At 38.0% G+C, this 11,344-nt stretch overlaps 2 protein-coding genes across 6 annotated transcripts in view; one reads left to right on the top strand and one right to left on the bottom strand.

The window, feature by feature from the left end:
• On the bottom strand, positions 1–7,692 carry LOC117290344 (mediator of RNA polymerase II transcription subunit 19-like). Of its 3 annotated transcripts, none has more exons than XM_033771683.1 (6): positions 7,480–7,692; positions 6,063–6,185; positions 4,838–4,971; positions 3,919–4,027; positions 3,131–3,237; positions 1–2,547 (listed from the first exon to the last, which is right to left on the bottom strand). In XM_033771683.1, the coding sequence occupies exons 1-6, from the start codon at positions 7,655–7,657 to the stop codon at positions 2,482–2,484; spliced, it is 717 nt and encodes a 238-aa protein (XP_033627574.1). In that variant the 5' UTR covers positions 7,658–7,692; the 3' UTR covers positions 1–2,481. The 3 variants fall into 3 exon arrangements, with proteins under 3 accessions (XP_033627574.1, XP_033627575.1, XP_033627576.1); XM_033771684.1 differs by having other exon boundaries at positions 1–2,544; XM_033771685.1 differs by having other exon boundaries at positions 7,492–7,692.
• A 116-nt stretch (positions 7,693–7,808) lies between these two features.
• The window catches only part of LOC117290341 (protein KIAA0100-like), an 80,287-nt gene continuing 76,751 nt past the window's right edge, over positions 7,809–11,344 (top strand). For all 3 annotated transcript variants that reach the window (XM_033771680.1, XM_033771679.1, XM_033771681.1), the window contains exons 1-3: positions 7,809–7,943; positions 8,828–8,948; positions 10,480–10,529. In XM_033771680.1, coding sequence (XP_033627571.1) covers positions 7,879–7,943; positions 8,828–8,948; positions 10,480–10,529 — 236 coding nt within the window. In that variant the 5' untranslated portion in view covers positions 7,809–7,878. The remainder of the gene's footprint in view (positions 7,944–8,827; positions 8,949–10,479; positions 10,530–11,344) is intronic.

Here is an 11,344-nt window from a genome sequence, read left to right as displayed (position 1 = left end):
CTCGACTGATCCTAGGCAACGTGTTCCTTTAAAACAAAAAAATACAAAGTTCGGGGATGATATTTGGCCCTTGGAAAAAGTAGGCATTTCTTTTGAGTACAAGGGCTATTCTACAGACTTTTAAAAGCTATTCAGGCTATTTTGTTGACTTTTCTGTGTGGGCAAAAAATCTTGGAAATTGGATAGAAGGAGGAAAACCATGCCTTATTGTTTCAGTAAAGGGACCATCTAAATTATGAATTTTGGATGAGTTTGGTTGTAAATACCCAAACCACTGTATTTGCACCGATAAATGTTGTTAAAACGCTTCACTCTTTATGACTGACTAATTTAGGACAGTTCAAAACCAGAATGCAGGAGTTGCAGTTTTCCTCCAAAAGTCTAGATGCAGGACATTGTCACACTGCAGGTGAACGTAGCAATTGCCTTTTAGGGGGATATGTGTCCAAATCTGACCTCGGATCAAACCTTTAGTTAATGAGCTAGCATACATGTAGACTGGAGTCTTTATGAGGACAGAGGAATGTCTCCAGCCAATGAAACTTAGGGGTTAGAGTTAATAGAAAGTGTCATGCACAGAACCAGCTCTAAGAAATATTAATAAAACAAATCATTCAAGGTCATATGCCTTTTGATTCAAGAATTCATCAAGAAAGAATAATGTTGCACAGCTTATTACAAAAAACATGCAAAAACAACAATAAGATTCATATTTTCACTATTTTGTACATCGATCAATCCGCCAAGCCTGCATATTTGACTATCCGATCTTGTTAAAAAAGACACATAATCCATCTTGAAAATGTGGATTTATAAAGCTTTGTACGAATGTACTGCCCCAAAGACATACTTTTCCCAAATATTAACAGTTTGGTGAAACAAACTTCCTGTAAAACAATTAGCAAGTAACCCGAATCTCCCTTAAAAACAAAACACCTTTCACACGCCCAGAAAATCCTAAAATCAGGATAAATCCTGATTAACCACATGCCCATTGTAAAACCTCTCGATCTCCGAATTAATTATCTTTCAAACACGCTACACCAATCTCATACAACCATGTACCTTATAATATTAAAAAAGCTGACAAGAAAACACACAGACACAGAACCCAAAATATTCCGTCCCTTTTAACTAGAAGACATGAATCAATGTACGAATCCCAACAACAACTTGAGGGGTAAAGCAAACTTGCATATGTTCAAAATACCAATGAAAGCTCACTTTTCCGAGCCCACTTCATCGTTTGTAGTCTTTGAGTAAAATGCTTAGTGTACACATAACCAAAAAGACAAACATTAAACACAAAATCTCTTGCTCTATTTGATCTTTATAACAGCTAAAGCCTCCAAGATTGCATATAAAGAGTGAACACGTTTTGTACCAAGATTGGAAAAACTATCCATACTTTCTTTCGGAGGTTTCAGTAAACCCAACCAAATAAAATATCTGGGCCCAATTTCATGGCTCAGCTTACTGCCGAATACTGCCTCTAGGATCACCATTCTCTGCTTATACAGTGCAATTTCTGCGCTAGCTGTGTAACTGAAGAATGCCTCGTAACATGGAGTACGCATTCACAAGAAAAAATTCCCTGCTAACCCTGGAAATTCGCCTGACGTTAACACGCAATTCCCTGCTTCCGTAAGCGCAGAGCTTGGGGTGTACTGGCTTTGAGACAGGAATAAGATTGTACAAAAAAGGAAATGCTCAATCTGGAAATGGTTTCCTCTAGTTTAGAGATGAAACCTCTGAATTTTGAGGGTGTCACATTTTTGGCATGATAACAGACTCTCTATATCACCACAAATGAACAACCAAGAGGTTTGACACATTATAAATTTTGCCAAAAAAACCACAAGACGGCAGGGATTGTAGCTCAAATATTTTACTGGACCGTAGTTTATTTGATAAGACCAGAATCATAATGAGTTCAAGAAGCACTCAGAAATGATCTTACTCATTAGTTTTTATGTATACTAGAGAATTGAAAGATAATTATCACATTCACATCTTCCTTCCCTTCATTTACTGTTCATGATTTCCAATGCAGAGGAAAATCCTTGGAGGAAAATTTATCCTGAAATCTGCAAAAATCTTGACAAATCACAGGCCTGCTTAAAACACCTTGTGAAATAAATATTCACACTGCATGGCTCCACACTAAACCTTCTTAGATCATCTTCAGCTACATAAACCAGTTAATACAAACTTCAGCTCATTTCATTCAGACAATAGTACAATATTGTCTGCAATCAAATGCTGAAATAAATAAATAACAAGCCAATTGACATTCACAATTTTTTTTCAAATGATGGCAGGAGGTTAGATAAAACTTCTCAGATATCTTGTGACTGAAACAAGCTTAAAAGTAAAGCTTTGAGAAACAAACCACTGATACTTTGTTTACATGTATTAACAATATACAAACCCTATATCCTCTTAGTATTAAAGTTCAAAAGTAAATACTTAAGTAACTGTTCATGGCCTGCCAGGTCCGCTGCCATTGTGTGAAGTACCACTTGGGTGAGTTGGACTCTGGCGCTGCTGAAAATACAAAAAAAAAAAAAAAAACTGTCAAAAACGCCAAAATAGAAGTGTTTTCCTCCTAATGTTACATCTTTCCTTTAAAGACACTGGACACTATTGGTAATTGTCAAAGACCAGTCTTCTCACTTGCTGTATCTCAACATATGCATAAAATAACAAACCTGTCTAATTTGGGAGATAATAATGAAATGAAAGAAAAAAACACCCTTGTCACACGAAGTTGTTTGCTTTCAGATGCTTGATTTCGATACCTCAAATTCTAAATCTGAGGTCTCGAAATCAAATTCATGGAAATTTACTTCTTTCTCTAAAGAGATATTGTTATAAAAAATATCTTTCGCTCAAAATTTAAATAGGAAAATTAATTGGTGCTGCTTTTGTTTCCATTTTTTGGCTCTAATAACGTTTCATGGAGTGATTTCACAAAGAGTTAGGATTGATCTTTACTCTGAATCAATCTTAATTGCTAAGCAAACTGTGAGATCACAATACAACTCACTTTGGGGATCTTGGCAAACTCATCTTAAAATGAATCTTGTGAAATCTTTCCGATGCCTTGGAATTTGTCATTTCTTCTTACCTTTTTCTTCTTCTTCTCCTTCTTGCGTTTCTTGCGTTCTCCATCTTCGTGCTTCTTCTGCTTTTTGTGTTTCTTGTCGTGACTTCCTTCAGTCCCTTGATCCCCTCCTATTAGGCGGAAAGCGGAAGCCAAGATCAAATGAGATTTGTTAGTTTGTCTTTGAATGTGTGGTAGAATTAAGTTGGAATGAATGAACTATTCATACTACATTTAGTGCTTGATGAAAACGTACGGAGCACAATTTTTCTGATTCTCAGCTTGGTGACTTTGTGCCAATATATCTTACACATTATCAGGTCCTACCAAGCTAACCGCTGATTTCACAATTACTAGAATAAGTATTGTCGTATAGTTACAGAATCCATTTTTCTTGATTCAATCAACTCATAACCATAGATGTTAAACCAATTTGTGTTGAGTGAGATTGGCGGTTGCTAGCTTAGTATTAAACTGTTTACATCCTGGGCCCAATTTCATAAATCCTGTAAGCACACAAAATTTGCTTAGCATGAAATTTCTTCCTTAATAAAAACAGGATTACTAACCAAATGTCCACGTGATTTTCATGATAAGCAAACAACAACTGAATGCCAGTAACAAGCAATATGCAACAAATTAAAATTTGGTTGGTAATCTTGTTTTTATCAAGGAAGAATGTCATGCTACGCAAAATTTTGTGCTTACAGGCTTTACGAAATTGGGCCCAGTTATGGGATATTTGCTGAGTTCCCTGGACGGGAAGTAAGACAGCCGTACAGACAGACAGAAACACTAACAAACAAACCAACCTGTTATAGATATCTCAGTGGCATCTGGTGGCCTGTGATCTTTCTTGTGCTTCTTGTGTTTGTGTTTCTTGACTGGTTGGTGATGTAGCAGCTTAAACTGCTCAGGTATCTGTACCAAGAAAACAATGACGTGAGTATCAAAATGATTGTTCATTGTGTTTTAACTAAGGTACTAACGTCAAACGGAAAAGTTTCCGTATGGCGCCACCACTTTTTCATTCTATATGAAATAATATAGTATCTAATTTGCCTCAATGAGATATCCCTTTTTGTAAAAATGTGTGAAAAAGTAGTGGCGCCATACGGAAAGTTATCCCATCAAACTTTTAAAGTATTTCAGACAGAAATAGTTTTTTGGAGGATTTGTCTGAAATACATGTACCGGTATATATAATGAGTGAGCTTTCAGCTTGAAACTCAAACATTTTTCTCACTATGTTTTTAAAGCAATCGCACAATATTGGTAAACATAACAGTATTGTCCAAAGGCCCACACATCGTGTATCACAACTTATATTTAAAATTTAGGCTCAATCGGTCATTGGAGTCGGGAGAAACTATCAGTTTCTGCACATTTCGCCGTGTCATGACATGTGTTTAAAATAAATCCGTTATTCTCGAAATCGAGAATTAATAATTGTTTTAATGTTTTCTCAAAAAGTAAAGCATTTCATGGAATAATATTTCAAGGGAAGTCTTTCACCATTACCTTCTGTAAACCCTGTAAACCCCTTCTCTTTTCGATAAGTGCACTGGGTTCTTTTACATGCGTTACGCAACACATGGGGCCAACGGCTTTATGTTCCAACCGAAGGACGGAGCAATGGTTAAGTGTCTTGCTTAAGGACACAAGTGTCACGGTTGGGGATTCGAACCCACACTCTGCTGATCAGAAACACCAGATGATATATCAACTCACCGATCCAGGGTGTAGTTTGAATCCCGCCAAAGATGGCCCAGACAGTGGAAGGATCTCTTTCCCACCGACCGGTGGCTTATCGATTAGCATTCGTAGACTGCTGTTATCCTGTACGCCCACGGTGTCGATCATTCCTGCACAGGGCAAACCAAAAGGTTGCAAATATTTAGAAACAAGAAAGATGGATGAGGTCATTCATTTATGGCGGACGTGATACGCGCGCGTCACACGCCGCGACTGATGCCACGCTCACCATGTTGGTGTTCATTAGGTTTACGTGTAAACGCCCTGTCGCCTAAAATGCGCACTTCACTGAATAACAAACGTTCTGTTTCTATGGTCAATACGCACAAATTTACCACAACTTTACAGTGTTGTAGCATTGTGTCTGCCATATCTCAAAAAGGCTTATTGGTTGACAAAGAGCAATAAAATAACATTTAACTCTTAAACATGTACATGCCCTATCTATCAGGCATGCAACTTTTCAGCTGATCAGCTGATTTCCTCTTTTTCTTTTCAAAATAGTGCCATAGAAAATTGAAAAACAAAGTACAAAAGTTAATGTGATCGACCATTTCCTCTTTTTGGGGGGAATTAGAAAGTTGCATGTCTGATCTATGTACTCCCTACTGGGAGTTTTATAATGCAAGGCTTCATAGGGTATACTCCTAGAACTACAGGGAGTATATATGCAGGGTACATTATGCTATCGTCTTCATGAACTTTATAGAGTAACATTGAGTACAGAATCCTATTCAAAACTGTTTGCCCTTCACTTTTTAAATGCCTACAGTTTTTTGTTTAAATCCGATCTTGCCAAAATTAGTCTGTGATTGTTCTTTGTACTCTCATTGAGCGTTGCGCTGGTCCAGAAAATCCACTTAACAAAAAAATATTGCAAAAATCTGTGAATTCTCAACGCTTTTGAGAATCCTCACCTTTCGGGAACAAATATGGCTGCATTTTTTGGGTAATTAATGGTGTTCTGTGCGCAACACCTGGTCCAAGATAACCAATGGTTCATGTACAAAAACATACATGTGTACCGTTGGTTATTGTGACTAGCATTGCACACAACATACCATTGATTACCAGCATACGGCTTGCATACTGGACATACCAAACTGGTATGCTATGATGAGCAACGCTGGTTCATGATAACCAATGGTTCATGTTTTCATTTTATTCCTTTATGGTTCCATTTATAACCGTGGCTCCTTACCTGGTAAATGAGGTAGAAATGCACTGAGTTGCTCCTTAACTTTCTTACTTGAGAATCTCTGATAGCTGTGCTCAAGACCATAGTGACTTATCAGATTGGTCTCACCAGTGACCTCTGTTGGAACTGTGTTGATATGGGGGAAAACATCATGAATTTATCATCTTAGCAAATGAAAATTTCCTTTAAGCTTGGGAGATATCTCGATATTATCGAAAATCGTGATACCATTTCTTAAACGATGACCCCATCGTCTTGATTTTTTGCTAATCGAATTATTGGCAAATCGTGGTTTTGATGAAGTATCGCGATGTCTTCCCTAATTGAAACGTCTTGCAACCACAAAGGGCTGTTTCAAAAAATATAAAGACCCAGAACCAACCGCAAGATTCCCGAATTGATCCTGAAATGACAGTTTTTTTTTTTACAAAAGCCCCACCTTTTCACACAAAAAGTTTATGTAAACAAAAATAGTTAATATACATTTTGTGTAGCCTAAAAAATTTGTTTGGGTTGAAAAAAAGGACAATTGACTAGACTAGAGCGGAATTAGAACAGGCTGCGCCCTCCGGCATGTATGATGTATTGTTAGGAATAGGAAAATTATTTTTATTCAAGGTTTATTTATTAAAACACTGCAATACAGCGACTAAAAAGCCGAAATGCACAGTTTACAAAATAGTCATTAAAAACATTACTATTAAAAAAATAAAAAATAAAGAATAAAAAATATATATATATTGATGTATAAACACACAGGCAACAAATTTGTGACAGAAACACATTAAAGAGACATGTTGCCCCAGATCGGTCGAGTTGATCACCAAAAAGCGCCCGAGATCGTCCCCCACTTTAAACTGCATTACGATTATTGCAAAGAAATAAAAAGGTGTCAGTTCAGTACCAGTAGCCAGTACACTGTACAGTATACAGTGTAACAACATATCACAATTCCACTGTTAAATATTAATAATAAATATGTAACTTGAAAGGCCTTTAATTTAAAAGAGTAAAACAATGTTTAATTATTAATATATCAATAATCAATAGTTAAATACTAGGTACATATTATAATTATAATATTATAAATGAATAGTTTTATCATTTGTTTAATTTATAAACGAGAAAAAAAATTGATAAATATTAATTACATTCAATTTACAAAAGTGGCAATGATTATCAAAAATTCATGAACTTTTATTAAAATTGGTCGGTAATAAATAATAAACAACAACGTGACCGTGTAGGGCCTAAATAATAATAATTCTGAATGAGCAGATAGTTATTTTAGTTGTGTTGTTAATAATGTGAGAATGTTTGGTATCATTTGTACGGGTACGTTTTACACATCAGAGTCAAAAACAATATTGTTAAAAGTGTTGTGCACATAACACTCAGATTGATTTATGAACGTTTTTACCATACGACCAACCTGGGCTGTCTTTCACGAGGTAGTACGGTTCTGGATCGACGCTTGGCGGACTTAAAAACGACTTGGCCGCCACAGGAGAACGCTGTCTCACCAGTGTGGGCATTTTGCTGGGAATTCCTCCGTATTTGGGGGAAGTGTCGTGCGCTGGTCGCTTTAAAGACGTCATTGTTTCAGAGCCAAGCTTTCACATCCTGCATCAATGATCGCCATCTTGTATTTGTTACAACCGACGGCTGTTGAAGGGGGAAATGTGTTCGACCACATGCAAGAGCCGTTGGGTTGGGATTGTCATCAACATACAAAATGGCAGCGCACAGAGGACGACCTATTCGATGGGTGTTTCTGTCATAATTTGTTGTTTATGTTGTGCTGGTTAGATAAGACAATATGAGTCTCACGTGGTTAGTTTTCTACCTTTGTATCATTGCAGTGTTTCTTCTGATCCTGTCAAAGTAAGCATGTTTCAAAGTTTGAGTGCATTTTTCTAATCTTTCAATTTCATTGCCCAAAAACATGAAAAGTAAACATGATAAAAATCCGCTTAAATGAATCTATCTTTTTTCTTTTTCTTTTGCTTATAAAAAAAGTATATAATTAATTAGCCCCATAAATCGGTCCAATCCACTTCGTATCCTTGGCCCCAGCACCACTGATATCAAAACCTTTCGCTTCCTTGAAAAACCATCTGCAATGACGTTCTGCATCATGAAACTTACTGATCTAATGCTTCAGAAGTTGCAGATAGCACTACACTTGGAATTGTTCAAATAGGTTTCACAGATTTTGAGTAAAAATCAAGTGAATTTTGCGTGTGAATTTTCTCAACTAACGCTCTTTTGCCGCTAATGCCGATATGCCGCACACAAAAAGTTTATGTAAACAAAAATAGTTAATATACATTTTGTGTAGCCTAAAAAATTAGTTTGGGTTGAAAAAAAGGACAACTGACTAGACTAGAGCGGAATTAGAACAGGCTGTGCCCTCCGGCATGTATGACGTATTGTTAGGAATAGGAACATTATTTTTATTCATGGTTTATTTATTAAAACACTGCAATACAGCGGCTAAAAAAACGAATTAGACGACGCTCTCCTGACCTCCTTGTTAAGTTCCCCAGCTGAAGCTTCAGGAGGAAAATGTACCAAGTACCAAGTAATGGGAAGTGGACAGGGAATGGTTTTATATAACATTAGGAATGGGTGGCCCAAGCATTTTGGCCGGGATTGTTGCCTGCGAGGTATGGTGCTTTATGGCAGTCTGAGGTACACCAGTGTACATGGTGTATATATACAAAGTGTGTAAATAACTTAGTCTATTTATGTTGTTTTACCTCTAGAATATGTGCAAGTATACTCTCCAAGGTGCTGAGTCAGCTCCTCAAGAAAGACCTGAGCATCAACTACATCGGGTTCTTCTCGCTTAAGAATGTCTCCGTCCAGCTGCAAAACAGTAGTGTGGTAAGTTCAATCCTAGGGGAAGCTACACAGGCCAGATTTGTCCACAGGCAAGCCTACAAGTCTTGGTTAGGGGTAAGGTTAGCCTTTTGTCAAGGCCTTCGTGGCTTGGACAGCTTCTACAATAGAGCCGCGGTCCCAAGCGAATGGAACGGTAGCCTTTACTTAAGGCGCACGCGGCACCCCCAGATGTCAATCACGACCCCAGATATCACGCACGAACAAAAACCAGCGCGAGCGGCAGAGCCGCGAAGCGCCTTTAGCAACTCGTTTTAGGGCCTTATTTTTTTCTTTACTTTTTGCCACAGATTTTGGTGGGAGAAATGTAATGCATAATGCATGAGCGTGATGAGTTGTTGGCCAATAAGAAGATGCAATACCATAGACTCCATGACCCACACTCATTTTGGTGCACTAAAAAGTCACGTGCTGAGGGCAACACACAGAAGGTGCATATATCAATAACTAATTAGATAAATGAGTTGCTAAAGGCGCTTCACGGCTTGGCCGCTCGCGCTGGTCTTTTTTCGTGCGTGATATCTGGGGGTGTCGCCGCCGCGCGCGCCTTGATTAAAGGCTACTGGAACGGGAGACGACACACGCGAATGGTGAAGCCACGAGGGCCTTTTCCAACTTGTTTGCGGTTTCTTATGTGTTTCTTTAAATCTTGACTTTTGCTACCCAAAAGGTAGCAAAAGTCCAAACCAATCAGAAGCGACAGGGGTCAGCGGGTCAGCATACATTAGTGCTCGTGTCATACTCTATGAAAAATTCATCAACAAAACCACAAAACAAGTTGGAAAAGGCCCTCGTGGTTTCGCCACTCGCCTGTGTGGTCTCTCGTACCAGCCACGAAGGCCTTGACAAAAGGCTAGGGAAAGGTCAGCTTTTAACTTCCCAAACAAAAAGAAGATTCAATTTTCACATAATGTGAAGAAATTCCCAAGAAAAGGGAATTGCAATGTGTAGATCTTCTTGTATAAAATGGGAAAGTCAGTGGGAAAACTTCCAGTACAAAATGCAAAATGGGAAAGTCATTAAAGGGAAGCACTTCCCTAAGAAAAGGATAGACATTGGAAGATCTTATACTATAATACAAGTGAATGACGCTAACGGGAAGAATTTCCTTCTTTGGCAGTGGGAAGATCGCATTCTATAAAGTGGAAAAACCTCCAGTACATAATGGGAATGGGAATAATTGGAAGAACTTCCCTTGATAACTTGGAAAGCAAATAGACCGATCCATTAGGCTCCGCCCTCAGCGCACGTGTGAGCAAGAACTTGTGAGCCTTTCCAATGCCACTCCGCACAACTCTGCCACGCGCGCCAAGCATACGTGTAGCATGTCGGGACTTTATTTGTCAGACTTTTGGTTGCGTAATGGGTTGTCATTGGTCAATACGCAATGGGGTGGAGCCTAATGGATCGGTCTATTGGAAGATCATCCCCTACAAAATGGGAATTATACAGGAAAGATCTTCTCTACTTAATTAATACTGTATTTATTTTTGCCATGTTTTTTATTTTTATGTAGGATTTTGATGATATATGGATTTCATGGCGTCTGTTCAATCCCAATCAGAGGTGAGTTCTCTCAGCATGGTGCCTTTATTAAAACAGCTACTTGAGCAGAATGTTTTTAATGAACTTGTTTAGAATGCGTTTGTTTACCATTTAAATGTAATTTTGATATTGGTAAAAAAAACAGGGCCCAACCTCAAGGTTTTGAAAAACAAAAAATACTTCTGCTGTTGACGGCTCGCGTCAAAATAACAATGCTTTGACGTCATGTCTGGGAGTTTGCTTTGTTATACCTCCACGCTGCAACAAAGCGGCTCTAAAAATTAGAGCTCCCAACTATGATGTGACATGAGTGATAACGTAAACGAGCTTTTCGCAATTTTCAGTCGTATGACTTGATTTCCTTATTGATTGAAAACATTTCAAATGAAAGTCACTAAAGATCACGACTTGCTATTTTCGTTCAAGCAGGTCTTTAAAGGCAGTGGACACTATTGGTAATTACTCAAAATATTTATTAGCATAAAACCTTAATTGGTAACAAGTAATGGAGAGAGGTTGGTAGTATAAAACATTGTGAGAAACGGCTCCCTCTGAAGTGGAGTAGTTTTCGAGAAAGAAGTAATTTTCCACGAATTTGATTTCGAGACCTCAAGTTTAGAACTTGAGGTCTCGAAATCAAGCATATGAAAGCACACAACTTCGTGTGACAAGGGTGGTTTTTTCTTTCATTATTATCTCCCAACTTCGATGACCGATCGAGCTCAAATTTTCACAGGTTTGTTATTTTATGCATACAGTGTATGTTGAGATACACCAACTATGAAGGCTAGTCTTTGACAATTACCAATAGTGTCCACTGCCTTTAATGACTTGAA

The sequence above is a fragment of the Asterias rubens genome, chromosome 5 (genome assembly GCF_902459465.1).
Source record: "Asterias rubens chromosome 5, eAstRub1.3, whole genome shotgun sequence".
Lineage (NCBI taxonomy): Eukaryota > Metazoa > Echinodermata > Asteroidea > Forcipulatida > Asteriidae > Asterias > Asterias rubens.
This window is presented reverse-complemented; position numbering and strand designations above follow the sequence as displayed.

Coding starts and splice junctions, on each gene's coding strand:
- LOC117290344 (XM_033771683.1), bottom strand. CDS start 7,657: ATGACGTCTTTAAAGCGACCAGCGCACGACACTTCCCCCAAATACGGA. Junction 4,972..6,062: donor ATTTCTACCTCATTTACCAG/GTAAGGAGCCAC, acceptor TGCCCTGTGCAG/GAATGATCGACACCGTGGGC. Junction 3,238..3,918: donor CACTGAGATATCTATAACAG/GTTGGTTTGTTT, acceptor TCCGCCTAATAG/GAGGGGATCAAGGGACTGAA.